At 54.1% G+C, this 18188-nt stretch overlaps 1 protein-coding gene across 1 annotated transcript; it reads right to left on the bottom strand.

The window, feature by feature from the left end:
• Nucleotides 1-1619: 1619 nt before the first annotated feature.
• Nucleotides 1620-17443, bottom strand: LOC309400688 (segment polarity protein dishevelled homolog DVL-2-like). Its single transcript, XM_081969296.1, has 15 exons — nt 17084-17443; nt 16200-16269; nt 15785-15942; nt 14960-15069; nt 14704-14836; nt 13139-13229; nt 12908-12977; nt 11192-11331; nt 10605-10681; nt 10427-10494; nt 10075-10209; nt 9214-9345; nt 7740-7916; nt 5287-5511; nt 1620-4548 (listed from the first exon to the last, which is right to left on the bottom strand). Exons 1-15 carry the CDS (start codon nt 17272-17274, stop codon nt 4091-4093), a joined length of 2235 nt encoding a protein of 744 aa, XP_081825422.1. The 5' UTR covers nt 17275-17443; the 3' UTR covers nt 1620-4090.
• Nucleotides 17444-18188: the final 745 nt, after the last annotated feature.

Below are 18188 nucleotides of genomic sequence, written 5' to 3'. Positions count from 1 at the left end.
GGGGTTTGCAAGGAGGAAGAGAGCATGGACAGAGCGCCCCGGAGAACGAGGCCTTTCTCCCCTGGAGGCTTGCAACGAGGAAGGCGGTGCCCCTGAGCATGGACAGAGCGCTCGCCTCGAGAACGATGCGTTTCCCCTTTGAGGTTGCCAAGGCTCTTGCACTTGAGCATGTACAAAACGCTTCCCCGCTTTCCGGAGAACGATGCGTTTCCCCCTCAGGCTTGCAAAGTGATACCCCTGAGCATGTACAGAGCGCCCTCACGCCTCCCCCCCCCTTTTGCGGGCAGCGATCCTCTTCCTATTAGAGCTTGCAAGGAGGGGTGGCTTGCAAAGAGGAAGGCAGTGCCTCTGAGCATCTACAAAGCGCCCCACCTTCCAGAGAACGAGCCTTTCCCCCTGGGTCTTGTGCTCCTGAGCATGTACAGAGCGCCCCCTTCCTCCCCCTCCCCCTTTGCGAGATAAATGAGGAGGGGGCGGGCAGGGGTCATTCAACGCGGATTCTTGGGACGGAGAGGACATAAAGCGGCTATTTTTAAACCTTGTTTTCCTCCCAACTCAGATTCCTTGGGGGGGGGAGGGTCTCAAATCCCCTCCCCTCTTTTCCAGGTTGGTCATTTTGTCCTTGACTTTGCAAACCTCCTTTGGACGTCCTTAGCAAAATTGGGACATCTCCCCCCCCCATTGTTTGGATTTTAAAAAATTCACAATTAAAAGTTTTCAGAACTGAACAACACAAACTACACAATCTCTCGCCTATTTTAATGTTGCGGTAATTGTGCGATTGTTGATTGCACGGTTTGTTTTTTTAAAAAGGTGGATGGCCTTCAACCCCCAGAATTCAATTGAAGGTGGACTTTTAACTCCCAGAATTCCATTTTTTTTCCACTTGAAGATGGATGGACTTCAATTCCCAGAATTCCACTTTCTTCCCTTGAAGATGGCTGAGGAATGCTGAGGAATTCTGGGAGTTGAAGTCCACCCATCAAGCGACCAAGATTGAAAAAAAATACTGGTTTACAATCCACTAAGACCTTCTCTTAGTATCTTAATTTATAGATAGTTCTCAACTTCCAACCATCCGTTTAGTGTCCAAAGTTACAACGGCACTGAAAAAGGTGACTTGTGACCCATTTTTCCTACATATGACCATTGTCGTCTAAATTCAGACACTTGGCAACTGGCAGGTACTTATGTCAGTTGCAGTGTCCCGGGGTCAGGTGATTTCCCCCTTTGGCGATCTTCCGACGGGGAAGCCGGATTCATTTAACGCCATGTCACTAACTGAGCAACTTGTGATTCACTTAACAACCGTGGCCAGAAAGGTCATAAGACGGGACAAAACTCAATCGTCTTTGAAATTTGGGGGTCAACTGTGGACGTAAGTCAATATAAAATCTTTTTTTGGAAAAAAATCAAATTAAAAAAAATCAAATCTCCATTTTAAAATGACATGTTTTAAATTAAAGCAAAGAAATATTTAAAAGTCACAAAATTTGGGATGAACCAATTTGGATGAACTCAAAACTATAACACCCCCCCACACACAAATATTTTACACAATCTTACACTTGCACCCACCCACATCTTTTTACAAAACACACAGCTGCGCAAACTTTGGCTCTCTTTTAAAAGTTTTTATTTTTTTAATTGAAGGCTTTTTGTACACAAAAGAGCTAAAAAATAAATATGTCCTTACAAAAAGTGTATTCTGCTAACAATCACACGAAACACACCTTCGCCACGCGTGTGCACAGACCCCCGAGGGATACAGGAGGGCTAAATAGTCGGGGTCCGATGCTGAGGACGGCCAAGGGGACGATGGAGCTTGTAGTCCTCCATATCTGGTGTGGATCCCAGAAGGGTGGCCACCTCAATAGGATGCCTCTTAAAAAAACAACAGCGTTTCTCAATTTTGGCACTTGAAGGTGGGTGGATTTCAACTCCTTTGTAACTTTCTTAATAGGTGCGCAAGTTTCTTAATAGACCGTGGGAATGCGGTTTAGATGTAATATATCTTGATTTCTGCAAGGTGGCAAAAATAACCCACGACAAGCTAAATGAATAAGACAGTTAAATGTGGGCTAGATGGCAGGGAGGAATTCAAAAGAAGATTGATGTACGGGCTGGGGAATTCTGGGAGTTGAAGCCCACCCATCTTCCAGAAGACCCCTTACTCCAGGGGTGTCCAAACTTGGGAACTTTAAGACTTGTGGACTTCAACTCCCAGAATTCCCCAGCCCGTATATCAAATCTTCCGTTGAATTGCCCTGCCATCTAGCCCACATTTAACTCTCTTATTCATTTAGCTCATTGTGGGTTAGTTTTGTCACTTTGACGAAATCAAGATATATTACATCTAAACCGCATTCCCACGGTCTATTAAGAAATTTACTTATCCATTAAGAAAGTTACCCCCCACACACACCAAAAAAAGATGCACTAAAGGTTTTTTAGCCGCATCTGTCCTATCCATGGGGAATGCTGGGAAACCTTCGCTGGCTGGGGAATTCTGGGAGTTGAAGTCCACCCATCTTTCAAGCTGGCGAGAAACATCGCTCCAAGAGACCCTGGTGGGCTCGGGGCAAAAATAGCACCATGGTAGACAGAGTCTGTATCCTGTTTTTTGGGGGGAGGGGGGATAGAAATGAATTGAGGCAGATTTTTTTGTGGGGGGGGGGGGAGAGAAGGGACAGGCACAAAATCAACCCCACTTCCTGCTGTTTGCAGGCTCCCCAATTCTGCCCTATCAAGGCAATAGCTGGGAGTGGGAGAATTCGGTCCATTCTTTGGGGAGATGGATCCCCCCCTTAAAATTTTGAAGAAGGGAGTGGGGCAGGAAGGGGGTCTCTCCAGAGGCTTCTGCGGGGCTCAAAACCCCAATATACCCCCACCCCCGCAGGGAGACAATTTGGGGACAAAGTAACCTGAAAGTTTGCGGCTTTTTTGCAACGGGAGGGGATTATGCTGGTGTGTAAGATAGGGGGTGCTGCTTAAAGCCCCCCCCCCTCATATCCCCCCCCCAGTTCTGTAACTTCTGGGGTTTTCCTTCACCCACAAGGCTCCCCAGGAGAGAAGGCAAGGAGACGACATCAACGGAAAAGCAAGCTAAAAAATTAAGCCCCAAAGGTGACATTTGGGGTGTGACCCCCCCCCACTCCTTCCCAAAGATAAAGAGGGGAGCAAAATGAAGTTAGGAAAGAAATAAAGACACCCCCCCCCCCCGGTTCAGAAACAGGACGGGCTGTAGTGTTAAAAATACAACTGGGGACAAGATACCCTATACACGTTTAAAGGACGAGGAATTAACGCCCCCCCCCCCAAAAAAAAAGTGAATGAAAAACAATCTATAAAAAACATCTTCTTAATAAAAAAACAAACGAACACAGAACAATTTAAAAAAAGACCCCTTCATTGTTACCGGCTCGGAGACGCCTTCGAGAAGGCCAGGAAAGTACCGTCGAGACGAGGCACCCACCGCGGGGCCGAGGTCGGAATTGGGAGCGTACCTTTGCTTCGGCCATTTTGACTTTTTTGACCCCGTCCCACAGAGAAGCAGGAAGCCCCCCCACTTGCAAACGGAAAAAGGAAGCACCCCCCCTCCCTCAGGAGCCAAATCTCGGGAAGAGGGAAGAACAAAAAGAAAGATAACTCGGATGAGGGACGGAGGTGGGTTCGGCTCCCCCCCTCCGACCCCCGGAAGACGAGGTGATTTTTTTTTTCAAGGCTGTTCGGAGAACGCTGAGCCTCCCTGGCTCAGCATAGCAAGGCACGAACGTCGGAGGAAGACCTGAGTCACGGCCAATCCCGAAAAGCCGCTTGGCCAGCCCTCCCCGGAGCGGAAGGCAAGATGGCTAGGAAAGCGTGAGGCAGCCCGGAGGGATTGTCTCGCGGCCCGCAGGGATGGACTCGTTGCCGTGAGCAGCCCGTTTGGAGCAAAGGGTCAGCTGGTCACTCTGGGACTGGGAGGGTTTGTGGTCCGTCCTTTGGGGAGGGACACCCCTCGTCCCGGTCCCCCCCACAAAAGAAGAGGCTTTGGGCGAGAACGGATGGTACGGGGGGGGGGGGAAGCGGAGCCCGCGTCCATCCCCCATCACATCACGTCCACAAAGAACTCGCTGGGGTTCCCCATGGCCATGTGGAAGGACTGCCGGCTGGCGGTCAGCTCGGGGGGCACCGAGCCCAGATCCCGCACCGGAGGCGCGCCCGGAGGCTGTATGGCGGGGGGAGGAAGAGGAGGGGGAGGCGGTGGCACCATCATCACCATCATCGGTTTGTAGGTCAAGGGCACTCCGCCGGGGGCCGCGTAGGCGCTGTGGAGGGAGGGGTGGGAGCGCACGCTGACGCCCCCCAGGCTGTGCTGGCTGCGCTGCGAGGAGCCCTCCCCGCCGGGCACCAACGCCGGCCCACCGCGCTGGCTGCCGCTACGGATGGAGTATTCTGACTCGCTGCCACTGCCGGATTTCGAATCCGCCCCCGGCTTCTCCTCCTTGGGTCGCCCGGCCCCCCGGCTGCCCCCGTCGCTGCGGTTTGAGCCGCTACTGCGGCTGCCTGCAAGAGAAGAAAACCACACTGATCAATGGATTTCTGAATTAAGGTTTCCACAGGGAGTCCTCGACTTATGGCTGCAACCGAGCGCAAAATTTACGTTAATAATTCAAGGCCGTTGCTCAGTGATGTCCCATTTTGCAACCTTTTTTTGTCACGGCCGTTAAGCGAATCAGTAACCCGGTTGTTAAGTGAATCTGGCTTCCCGGTTGATTTTGCTCGTCAGAAGGCCGCAAAAGGGAAATCACGTGACACCCCCTCCCCAGGAACGCTGCAACCGTCATAAGTACGAGTCAGTGGCCCAGGGTACACATTTTTAAAATCTTGCCCTGGCAAACAATGAGGGGGCTGAAATGACCGCAGATCCACTTAACAACCTTGGTGGCTTGCTTAGCGACCGCTGTGGGGGAAAAAAGGTCGTAAAATTAGGGCGGTCATGTGATGACTTTGTTTACGACTGTCCTGACTTTGGGCAGACCCCCTCAGGGTCACAGCATGAGGACTAGCATCTTCCCGAGGCTTACAAAGAGGAAAAACACAAATATAAAATTTTAAAAAGGATATAAAAATGAGAGCGAGGGAAGGAAGGCCTTCCCAGAAACCCCTCCCCAATTCCCAACAGGGAAGGGCCCGGTTCTGAGCTGCTCCCCCCCCCAATCTCCCAGCCTCCTTTGTCCAGCGGATCCCAGAGCCCATTCTCCCCAGCCGGCCGAGGTCCCTACTCCAGAGTGCCCCACTTACCTTCGCTCTGCTGGCTGCCAGCACTCCCCACCCCGTAGCTGTAGGAGGAGAGCTCGTGGTAGGGCGGGGGCTGGGGGCTGTACGGGTGGGGGGCTGGATACTGGTAGGGAAACGTTGGCATCAGCGGCCAAGGAGTGGCCCCTGGCAGAGGCAGAGGTGCCAGCGTGTCCTGGTCGGACGCCCCGCTGGATCCGTCATTGTCGTTCAGCGAGAGGTTGGCCATATCTAGAGGACAAAAGAGAGAACGGGGATCAAGCCCCAAGTCAGCTGTCAATCACAGAGGCTTTCTCAGTCAGGACGTGACCCCTCCCTCCACAATTTCAACGAGTGACCACAAAGCACTTATAGGTAGTCTTCGACTTACGACCGCAACGGGGCCACAAATTGATGCTGCTAAGTGAGGCATTTCTTAACTTAGTTTCACAACCTTGCTTACCACACAGCTCTCAAGTGAATCAGGGCAGTTGTTAAGTTAGTAACAATGGTTGTTTAGTGAATCTGGCTTGCCCATTTCTTGTCAGAAGGTCACCAAAAGGGGATCATGTGACCTCGGGACACTACGACCGTCATAAATGTGAATCCGTTGACAAGCATCCGAATTTTGATCATGTGACCGCGGGGGTCACTAACGGGCATTAAGTGTGAAGCACGGTCCTAAGTCAATTTTTTCGGTGCCGTTGTTAACTTGTGAACAGTCACTCAATGGACCGTTATAAGTTGAGGACTAGTTGTATTCCGCAGCCACTGAGCGAAACCGTAACCGTGCTTACAATCTAACTTCCAACTTTCCTTCGATTTACAACGGGGACGAAAACAAGATTTGGTCCCGAAGTCATGTTTTTATCTCAGCGAATAGCCGCTAAACGAGGCAGTCGCTCAGCGAGGACTACCTGCCTGCTCTTCGAGCAAAGGGGAGGCCCTCAGAAGAAACGGCGGGAAAAATGACGGGCTGGGAAAATTCAGGAGTGGGCGTGAAGACACAAGAGCAATCCAGGTGCAGCTGGGCAGGACACACCTGGCTTCCCAAGAATTAAATGTAATTAAAATATTAAGAAAAGCATTTTTTTTTAAAAAAAACACAGAACTTCCTTTTCTTTTCTTTTCTTTTTGAGAAACCAGCCTCCGCTCAGACCGGCAGAGAATCCAAGATAAGCCAAGACTACCTTAAAAGTTGGGCTCGGATCACAGGCAAAGCGAGGCGAGGCGCCTCGGTGGTCGCCATTTCGCAACTATTACAAAACGAGTCTCCCAAACGAGTCAACAAAGACTTCTCTCTTTGTTCAGTCATTTGTTTATCTCCGTCTTGTTTGGAGGCCGATTGCAAACAAGTTCTTGGGGGGGAGATAAGGGCCCCACCCAAAGGGAGAGAAAAGAGAACACGGGGGGGGGGGGGGGGGCTGGTAAAGTCCCAGCCCTTCCACACCTTCCATAGTCCAAAACTGGAAATATTCACTGAGTACGTCGTAATCAACATGTTCAATAAATAAATTGGGAGACAAGGGATTCGCAGCCAGAAAACCAACGAGCGGCGACAGGGATTGATTTTATACGGATGTCAATGAGTCCTAAGGAATGAATATCTTCTCCTGGAATTAACTTCCTAGCAGTGAGGACAATTAACCAGTGGAACAGCGTGACACCAGAAGTCGTGGGTGCTCCAAAACTGGAGGTTTCTAAGGAGAGACCGGACGGTCACTTGTCTGAGATTGTATAGGTTCTCCTGTTTGAGCAGGGGGCTGGACTAGAAGACCTCCAAGGTCCCTTCCGGCTCTATTCCATTCCAATTCCCAATTCCAATTCTTCTGTTCTATTCTATTCCTATTTCTATCCATATTCTCATTCTCTATTCTGTTCTATTTCTATTCTATTCTTTATTCTAACTATTCCATTCCACTTCACATTCTATTCTATTTTATTTCTATCCATATCCTAATTCTCCTATTCTATTCTATTCTATTCCATTCCATTCCTATTTCTAATCTATTCCAGTTCTCTATTCTATTTCTATTCTTTATTCTAATTCTCTATTCTATTTCTATTCTATTCTTAATTCTAATTCTCTATTCCATTCCACTCCACATTCTATTCTATTCTATTTCTATCCATATCCTAATTCTCCTGTTCTATTCCATTCCATTCCTATTTCTAATCTATTCCAGTTCTCTATTCTATTTCTATTCTATTCTCTATTCTAATTCTCCATTCCATTCCTGGGGTACACAACATAATGCTGTAAAGCAGGGGGGTCTCCAAACTTGGCAACTTGGGAGACCGGTGGACTTCAACTCCCAGAATTCCCCAGCCAGCTTCCTTCCCCCCCTCCCCCCTCTCTCTCTTTGCTCTAGTCAAGATATATCACATCTCCTTGATCCCCCCCTTCTACTAAGGAGGTCAGCCCAATCGATGAAGTAGCGGGGTCACCCATTCGTTCTCCTCCTATCCAAGGCACTCACAATTCTCGCAGCTGCTGAAGTCACCGAAGATGTAGTAGCACTGCTCAGAGAAGGTGATCTTGTTCACCGTGTGGCGGATGAAGCCGGCCTTCAGGAGGTTGCTGGCATACTTGCGCGCTTCGCGGCGGTCCTGGAAGCCTTCCACGTGGTGGTAGAGCCAGTCCACCACATCCGAACCTGGCGGGATAAATGGGAAGACGGCCGGGTGATGGGAGGGTAAAGGAAGAGGGGGATGGAGAGGAAGAGGCAACTCGGCTTAGATTACAGAGGTCGTCCTCGACTTGCAACACTTTGTTTAGTGACCGTTCGGAGTAAAAAACGGCACTAAAAAAAGGGACTTGGGACCGTTTCACACTTAACAACCGCCGCAGCGTCCCCGTGGTTTACACGCTCAAAATTCAGATGCTTGGCAACGGACTCGTATATATGACCATTGCAGCGTCCTGTGGGCGTGTGTGTGTGTGAGACACAATTCTCCCTTTCCAACCTTATGACAAGCAAAGTCAATAGGGAAGGGAGATTCACTTAACAACCGTGTTGGAACTGTGGCGATTCACTTCACCTGTGGAAAGGAAGGTGGTAAAACGGGGCAGAGCTCACTTCACTTCTCACGCTTAGCGAAGAGAAATTCCCGGCTCGGTTGTGGTCCTAAAGTCGAGGACGAGCAGCGAAGTGTGAGAGAACGAGGGTGAAGACAGCCTCTCCTTAATAGTTCCCGGAGTGCATTGGAGATTGGGGGAGTCCAACTTTGCAGCTTTAAGACTTGTGGACTTCAACTCCCAGAATTCCCCAGCCAGCCGGGGAATTCTGGGAGTTGAAGTCCACAAGTCAAAAAACTGCCAAGGCTTGGACACCACTGTTGGGGTGGGGCCTGGACACCACAGTCCTCAGTGGGGCAAGATTATGCCTACAAGGGAGTCCTCGACTTACAACCATCCATTTAGCAACCGTTCCAAGCTAGAAAAGCACTCCGCAAGGGACTTATCGGCAACTTTCGCACTGGTGACTGTTGCCGCATTCTCAACAGTAGCTTGAACCAAACTGGGCTCTTAGCAACCAGCACATGTTTGCAACGATGCAAAGTCCCCGTGACCCGCAATTTGACCTCTTCCGATTCTGTTTCCAACCACGGGGGTGGCGGCAGGTTCGCTTAACGGCTACGTGCTTCACTTAACGACTGCAGCAAGTCACTTAAAAACCCTAGCCAAATCTGTCGTGAAATTAACTTCCGTGCAATCAACGCAACGCCCGCCTTGGCTTGGCAACGGTCCCGACTGTAGTCGCAAGTCGAGGATTGCATCTATAGGGGTGAAAGCATTAATGGCTCAGCTCGGGAGCTCCTCCCCGGGTCGTTCTTATTTTTGGGGCCCCGCAGGACCCTACGTTAGGGGGCTACTTTTGGGGACACTGGTCACTGCTGCTGGCTGCTCAGTTTGGGGGATCGGCTCCCCCCTCTCGCGGGCTCCCCCGATACCTAGAAAAGCATCCGGGATGGTGATCTTCAGCCACATGCGGTCGCGGACTTCCAGGCCGGACTCCGGGGAGGCCATGGCCTTGGTGACCGACGCCATGTCCGTGTGGATCGAGAGGTTGAAGTCGTCAAAGCCTAGCGAGAATCAGAACGGAATCGGTGACCGTCCCCGGGAGTTCCCGAGTGGGCACCTCGCCCGCCCGTTTACCAACCGGAAGTCCTTTTTTCCTACCGGGTGTACAATGCCCCTGTTCTGACTGAGGCTTCCCGAGAGCCTGAAGCAAACTCCTCATCCCGACAAAAACCCCTTGTATTAATTTCCCGTGAATTCTGCTCCTTCCCATCCAGCAAAGCCTCTCAAGGGAGGATTTACAGTCACAGACCTTCTCTGGCTTGGAGAGCTGCCAGGCCGATCTCTGCAAAACTTGGCAAGGAGTCTCGGAGAGTCACGAACCAATGAAGAGAAATCATCGTCTCCTGCAAACTCCACTCCCCTGGCCTCCCTCTTTTATTTCCTCTTGGAGGGGCCGTTCATCGACCCCCTGTGGCCTTCCTCCCAAGTTGACCCCTGTTCCTTAGCTGTTCCCTTTGTCTGGCTGAGCATGCGCATACAGGAACAGGCTCCAGCTGTTCTTCTGCCTCACTGATGTCTGACTCCGAAGGCAGCTGATAACTGTCGGACGGCCCTGGCCCCCTCTCTGTCTCTGACACAGAGCCCTCATCAGAGCCTTCCCCAGACTCCAGGACTGACCCATCTTCCTCCCCACCCTCCTCACTCTCCGAATCTGCTGCCAGCTCCACTGGCCTCTGGCGGGCTACCACAGAGGCGGCTGGTGAGGAGTGGGGGGTGCGTGTCAGACTCACGTTCGGTCTCTGTGACAGACGTCCCCGAAGTGATGGTGCTCATGGAACTGCTGCCCGGGTAGGGAACAAAAGCCCCCGTCAAAGCGGCGGAGTGGGACACCCAAGCTGCCGGATCGATGGGTTGGATGGGCTCGTCTGGACGGGAACAGGAAGGGATACGGTGAGTCCTCTGGGGGACCCCCCCCCATCGCCCCTCGTTCTACTCCCCTCCCTCCTTGCCTGGTCAGGCTCGGCTGATTCCCACCGGTTTCTTAGCAGCGGGGAGACCCCGACAGATTTGCCCCCACAAACACCAATCCCCCACCCACACAGCCACCCCCGTGGCGGGCAAGGATTGGCATGGACGGCTTACTTCTCGGCAGAGTGAAGTACCCTTGCGGGGAGGGGTCCCAGCACTTGGCCACCGTCAGGACGATGGGGCTGCAATGGAAGGAAAGGGAGGGATCAGGGGTTTTGGGGGGGAAACACCGGGAAGCCCCCTCCCCAGGGGCGAGAGAGGATACTGGAGAGGGATTTTTGTCAGGACTCACCCTGGCTTGTGGACAATCTCCCTCAGGACTCGCACAGCGTCGTCGTTGCTCATGTTCTCGAAGTTGATGTCGTTCACCTGGGGTTAAAAAAGGGAGGGAGGGGGGGGATGCTTTCAGCCCCCTGGCGTTTTCCCCTCACCTCCTCCCTCCAAGCGATGGAGAGTCTGGAACTCAGCCCTGGCAGGAGCTGAGAGACTCCGAAAAAGGAGGGGAAGGCGTTTATGTGGGTGGGGTCTTTCATGCTCTCTGAGCGTGGTGGCTTTCTTGCAGGCCTTTCATGACCCAGCAAGAGAACGTCATCAGGCCTAGAAGGGGGTGTGTGTGGGATCTGCAGAAAAGAGGAGGAGGAGGAGGAGGAAGACGACGCCTGTGGGCTCCTGAGGGGTCTCTCAGCTGGATGCTTTCCTTGCAGACGTTTCACGACCAAACTAAGCAACGGCATCAGTGCGTTGGGTTTGGGTCACAGGAAACCCCTCCCCTCCCCGGCTCCAAGAGCACCAAGGAGCCCGGAGGTTTAACCCTGAGCCACAAGGCATCCCATGGGCTTCACGCTGCGTTGCGCGAAGGAAATGGCGCCCGCCCCTCACCTGAAGCAACATGTCTCCCGGCTCGATCCGGCCGTCGGCTGCCACAGCCCCCCCTTTCATGATGGAGCCGATGTAGATCCCGCCGTCTCCCCGCTCGTTGCTCTGCCCCACGATGGAGATGCCCAGGAAGTTGTATTTCTCTACCAAAACAAGAGCAGGAGAAAAGGAGGGGGAGGAGGGGGAGGAGGAGGTCAGGGCCCTTGGCGCTCTCGGAGCTTTTCCTTACCCAAACTAGGTTCACATGGTCAGTCAGGATGGAGATGCTGGCTAGTTTGGATGAGGAAACACCTGCAGGGAAACTATCCAGCACAGAAAGCCCCAAAGACCCCTCAGGTCTCTCTCTCTCTCATCCCTCTCTCCATCCATCCATCCATCTCTCATCTACCTAATCATCCATCCATCCATTCCCTTTCTCTCTATCTCTATCTCCATCTGTCTGTCTATCTCCCTCTACCTATCTCTCCACCCATCCATCTATCTATCTAATCCATCCATTCCCTTTGTCTATATATCTCCCCCTCCTCTCTATCCATCTCTCCACCTCTCTCTCCATCCATCCATCTATATTTATCTCATCATCCATCCATCCATTCCCTTTCTCTCTCTCTCTTATCTCTCTACCTACCTATCTCTCCACCCATCCATCATCTATCTAATCATCCATCCATTCTCTTTCTCTCTATCTCTATCTCCATCTGTCTATCTCCCTCCTTCCACCTATCTTCCCATCCATCCATCATCTATCTAATCATCCATCCATCCATTTCCTTTGTCTATGTATCTCCCCCCTTCTCTCCACCTATCTCTCCATCCATCCATCATCTCTATATCTATGTAATCATCCATCCATCCTTTCTCTATCTCTTATCTCCATATCTATGTCTGTCCATTCCCTTTGTCTATATCCCTATCTCTCTCTCTCCATCTCTCCACCTATCTTTCCATCCATCCATCCAAATCTAATCTAATCTATCACTCTATCTCAACGCAGAGCTACATATATTGATAACTTTTATTGATAACTGAACTTTTCTTCAGTATTGTAAGCCGCCTACAATTGTCAGCGATGTGTAAGTTATATAAAATCGCTTAATAAATAAATGATAAAGAACAGGTTCAGCTACAAGAGGTCTCAGCAGGATCATATTTGTGGTGTCTGTGTGTGAGAGAGAAAGAGAGTGAGAGAGAAAGACAGAGAGTGAGAAAGAAAGACAGACAATGAGAAAGAGAGTGAGAAAGAAAGAGAGAGAGAGAGAGAGAGAGAGACAGACAGACAGAGGTGGAGATTGGGCTGTCCGTCAGCCCTCAGGCAGAGAGTCAACAGCCCCCAGATATGGAGGTGGTTGATGAGGAAGAGGAGGAACACCTGGGCCCAGTGCCAGATTTGCAGAAAGGAGAGGAGAACAGTGGAAATCTATGGGCCGGTCCTTGGGAAGGAAGAGCCACTGCTGCTATCGAAGCCCCACCCTAGCTCTGGGGATCAAAGGCCGGGGGCGGAGATGAATAGGTCTGGCAGACAACCATTCATCTCCTGGCAAGCCAGACCTGTGAGCCCGTGAGGGAATCTTTTTGCCGGGGCTGCCGGCGCTCGAACAAAGGAATCTCTGAGTTCCCTTCGGAGGGCTGGTTGTGTTTGGGGAGCCTTTTTTTTTTGTGTGCAAATTTGCAACGCTGTTTTCATCCCTCTCTCTCTTTGGCCCACCCAGGGGTCTTTACCCATGTTCAGGGTGACGGTGATGATGTTGAGCGACATTGTGGAGTCGGTGACGCTGCTGAAGGACGACGTCTGCAAGACAGGAGAAACGCGCGGTAGATGCAGGAATGAGACCACCTGCGTTGGGTCCCTTCCTCCCAACTGCAATCGTGCTCCTTTGGCTGCCCGGAGAGAAGAGACCCTCTGGGCCCCAGGGGCTGAGACACACACTCCCCTCCCGGCCTGGGACCTACCCGTTCGAGACGCGGCGGGCGCTGCTTCCTCCTCCGACGGTGGCGCTTGAGAAGGCGGGAGGCGCTGCTCTGCTCCGTGGAACTGCTAAACCTGCGGAGGGAACGGGGCGAGCGGCTAACAGGAGGGAAGGCACGGCGGAAAGGGCACCACCCAGCAATGCTTTCCGCAACCCACGACCGTAACGGAGCCCCACATTTCTGCTGCTGAACGAGTTTTGGTTCCGCGAGTTTTGCGGGGTCTTAACGGCCTTTTCTTGCCCAAGGGGCTCAAAGTGAATCGCTGCAGAGTTATAACACGGTTGTTGAGTGAATCCAGCTTCCCCATGGATGCGGCTTGTCAGACGGACACGAAAGGGAAAACACGTGACCCCGGGGGCCTTGCGACCGTCATAAATACGAGTCGGTTGCCAAAAGGTCCGTATTTTAATCACGGGATACGGTGACATTTCTAAGTCGTAAGATCCTTTGTTCAAACGGTCGTTCAATGTATGGTTTTAAAGGAAGGGCTACTTGTAAAAATATTATAAGGTAAAATACTATAAAGATCCAAATAGCCCTAACTGAAAGGAAGAAAGAATGAATGAATCATAGGAAGGAAGGAAAGAACGGGAGGGAGGGAGGGAGGGAGGGAGGGAGGAAGAAAGAAAGAAAGAAAGAAAGAAAGAAAGAAAGAAAGAAAGAAAGAAAGAAAGAAAGAAAGAAAGAAAAAGAGGAAAGAGAAGAGAAGCAATTTGGAATTAAGGAGAAACTTCCTAACAGTGAGTACAATTAACCAGCGGAACTGCTTGCCACCAGAAGTTGTGAGAGTTCCAACACTGGATGTTTTTAAGAAGAGACCGGACTGCCATTTGTCTGGGATGATATGAGTCTCCTACTTCAGCAGGGGGTTGGTCTAGAAGACCTCCAAGGCCCCTTCCGACTCTGACCTTCTAACCATTATCTCAATCCCTCCACTGAAGACTCTCGTGAAGGGTCAACAGGGTCAGAGCCCACCTCACATGGGGCAGGGGGAGATGTTCCAAAGGGCAGAGGCAACAGCACCTCCTTCTCCCAGACCACGCCAGCCGGAATACCCTCTACGATGGTGCCCGTGGCATGCCTCCTGTGCTGGCATGGGCGGAGTGGGCCAATCCCAGGGGAATGGATTTTGGGAAGACAACCCAGCTTTGTGACACACAAACCTTCCTGGACTCTCAAGGTGAGCCCCAGAGAGCAGCCCCACTTCCGGGCGTCATTCCACCCCAGAGCAAGGAGGGTTGGCAGCCAGTGGCGGGATTCAAAATTGTTTCATATCGGTTCCGTGGGCGGGGCTTGGTGGGTGGGGCAGGGGAAGGACACTGCAAAATCCCCCTATCAGCTGGGACTCGGGAGGCAGAGGAGAGAGGGGGGGCAGGGCCAGCCAGAGGCAGCATGTGCCGGTTCTCCGAACTACTCAAAATTTCCGCAAACGCTTCGGGGAAAGCGGCCCGAACCGGCCAAATGCCACCGCTAGTTGGCAGCCCTTCCCAAAAGTGAGGGATTTGTGTTTCCTGCCGCCCCCCGCCGGCTTTCCCGGCCCCTCTCACCGGCTCATGGCACCGTCGTCGTCCGAGTCGCAGAGGCTGGTGGTCTCCAGCTCGCTGGTGAGCAGCGTGGAGGAGCTCTCGTAGCCGGCCAAGTGGCGCTCCAGCCGGGATGGTCCGTTTATCCGGTGCCCGCCTGAGCCGGAAAGGAAACGGCGTCAGAGGGATCCGGCCGCGAGGATTGGGTCGGCCGCTTCCCCTCCCCTCCCCTCCCCTCTGGGAAAGGCCCAAGGAAGCATTCGGAGGGAGGGGAGGTTACCTCCGTGCTCCATGCTCTCCCTGCGACGTGGCTGGTCTCTCCGCAGCGACACGACAGACTCCGTCTCGGTTTCGTGGTCCAAGTTCTCGCAGCTCCCCGAGAGGTTTGGGCTGCAAAGGAAACCAGTTGGGCATAGGGGTGAAGGTGCGGGAACTGGGAGATGGCGAGTTCTAGTTCTGTCTTTAGCACGAAAGCCAGCTGGGTGACTTTGGGCCAATCACCAGGAGTCGGGGAGTTCTAGTCCCGCCTTAGGCATAAAAGCCGGCTGGGTGACTTTGGGCCAATCACCAGGAGACAGGGAGTTCTAGTCCCGCCTTAGGCATAAAAGCCGGCTGGGTGACTTTGGGCCAATCACCAGGAGACAGGGAGTTCTAGTCCCGCCTTAGGCATGAAAGCCAGCTGAGTGACTTTGGGCCAATCACCAGGAGACAGGGAGTTCTAGTCCCGCCTTAGGCATAAAAGCCGACTGGGTGACTTTGGGCCAATCACCAGGAGTCGGGGAGTTCTAGTCCCGCCTTAGGCATGAAAGCCGGCTGGGGGTTTTGGGGGGAGAAAACAGAAGGAAGGAAGAGGAACATGAGATGTGATGGCGACCCCTGGAATTCCTTATAGAGTAATACCCGTTGGATCAAAATCTAATTTGCAAATAAATGCAATAAATGCAAAAGTTGCTTGTGAAAAAAGTTAGCCCAAGCTTTCCTTCCGTTACCCTGAGATCCCCCCCCCCAAATTCCTACTGACCTTCATCCCAGTCCTAGGCTGGGTGGGCCAGTCCCCCTTTTTAATCCCGCAACGTAGAAGATACACACGGCCGTTCCTACTCACTGGAAGGAAGGAGGACGGGAGTCCCCAATGCCGCTGGTCCTCTCCACGGGCAGCGGAGGAAGAGGAGGAGGTGGGGGGGAAGGCTCTGGGAGGACTTCTACCGGAGCGGGAGGAGGGGGCGGAGGCATCTCGGGTGGGGGGACCTCCGAAGACACCAGCTGGGTGGGGGAGAAAAGCGGGGAAGAGAGATGGAGGGGGGGGGGTGAAGGCGTCCATCTGGCCCTCCCTCCCCCTCCCTCCGAGCTGAGTGGGGCCCCTCCCCCTTGAATCTTCTTCCCAGACTAGACAAGACTCCCCCCTCCCCACAAACCCGCCAATCAACCCGGAGGACCGCAATCCCACTCCGACTCCCAGCAGGCTCAGCTTGAGGAGTCCCCAAGGCAGGGTGGGTGGGTGGGTGGGTAGGCTGGCGTACCCAGGAGACGACTCTTCCGTTGAAGCAGGGCAGGGGGGCGTTGTCGTCCGTGATCTCCTCCTTCACCACCCTGCAAAGGGAGGGGATCAGTGTGAGGGGGGGAAAGGCAGTAGGGGGTCTCAGATGGGTGGGGAAGCCCCTCCCTCCCGCTTCAGAGGAGGAAAAGGAGGCTTGGGGACTCCCCGAGGTCCAGAAGACGGGCCCAGTGGTGGTAGTGGGGGGCTCTTACCCAGCCAATGCCCTCCATGGGCAAGGGGTAGGGTCCCCGCCCCCCCAAAGCTTCTCAGGGGCTCCCATCCTTAGGGAGTAAAGAGGGGCTCATTCCCCCCTCCACATTGAGGTCCAGAAGACCTGCGGGGGCGGGGGGTAACCTCTCGGTATTCTCTTTGGGGAGGGGTCTATAGGACCCAATCTCTCAGGAGCCCACGACCCCCTCCTCCAGAGGCAGAAAAGAGGGTCACATTAACCCCCCCAAGGGGGACCCCTTGAGGTCCAGTAGAGGGGCCCATAGCTCTGAGAGGTCTCTTGCCCCCCAGGGCTCGTGGGGGAGGGGCGACATACCCCTCCGTCCTCCAGAGCCTCATTCCCCCCCAAGAGGGACCCCTCGAGGTCCAGCAGAAGGGCTCTCTTCCCTCCCTCCCCCAGTCCTCTGGGCAGAGGGGTTACGGCCCTTCCTTCCTCGAGAATAAGTATCTTTAACCTCCGCAAGAGGGACCCCTCGAGGTCCAGCAGAGGAGCCCATGGCTCTGGGGTGCTGCTGGGGAGAGGGGTCACGTGCCCCTCCCTCCTCGAGAGAGCCTCCCTCCTCCCACGAGAGGGTCCCCTCGAGGTCCAGGAGACGGGCCCGTGGGGGAGGGGGGAGAAAGGCGGGGCGGGCCCCCTACCCGAAGTCCTGGTCCATGCTCTTGAAGAAGTACTTGGCGCCGGGGCGGGCCAGGGCGGCCTTGACGTGGCCGAGGGTGAGGCGCTCGGCCGGCACGGCGATCTTGACCAGGTAGGGCGTCTCCTCCTCGTCCAGGTGGTAGATCACCTTCGTCTCGCCCGACGGGGGAGGGGGACCGCCCGCCGTCGCCATGGCAACCCTGAGGGGAGGGGGAGGGGTGGGGGAAGCCTCTCGGGTCGCGCGGCGGCGGCGGCGGCGGAGAAACAGCGGCGGCGGCGGCCCGCCTCCCTCCCGTGCGTCACGACGTCATCACGCACGGCCCCGCCCCCTGAACAGCGCGGGACCGGGCGCTCCTTTCCTCACGGCGCGCATGCGTTATCAATCGTTGGGCGGAGGGGCGCCGCCCTGTCGTCAAAGCGCATGCGTCCTGCTGTCGCCGCCGCGAGGACGCTACCCCCCTCCCTTCTAGCGCGCACGCGTCACATCCAGAACTCCGCCAGCCCCCTCCGAGGACCCTACTGGCGCCCTCCCTCTTACGCCCCGCCCCCTCTACCGCGCATGCTTCACATGGCGTCACATTCCGCCTTCCCGCGCGCATGCGCCACCAGCCACGCTCCGCCCCGGGGAGTCGCCCGACAGCCCCTTACTTCGCGCGCAAGGGTCCATGACGCGACTCCGCCTTCGAGAGGCATCTCGTCCCACTCCCTCACTTCCCACCCTCCGGCGCGCATGCGTTCAGGCAGCGCTCCTCCCAGGATAGTCGCCCTGTTACAGCCATCTTTCGGCGCGCATGCGTTAAATACACGACTCCGCCCCATCCCACAAAGATCCCATTGCCCTCCCTCCCTTCGGCGCGCATGAATCACACCGCCTCCGCCCTCGAAGGCATTCTTTTTTCACTCTAGCGCGCATGTGCCATACGCGCTGGTCCACTTCTGCGTCATCACGCAGGATACGCCTCCCAGTGAACGCCCATCGGCCCTATCGCTCGAGCGGCGTCACGTGACCGAGCCAGTGGTGGGCGGGAGAGGTCGCCGGAAGCGGAGCATCACGCGGACGGAAGTCAGCGCGTCAGGCCACCGCAAGGGCGCTTGCGCGGACGGAAG

This window comes from Natrix helvetica (assembly GCF_964273705.1).
Source record: "Natrix helvetica genome assembly, chromosome: W".
Taxonomy (NCBI): Eukaryota; Metazoa; Chordata; class Lepidosauria; order Squamata; family Natricidae; genus Natrix; species Natrix helvetica.
The sequence above is the reverse complement of the archived record's forward strand: the minus strand, read 5'-3'. Positions and strand labels throughout refer to the sequence as shown.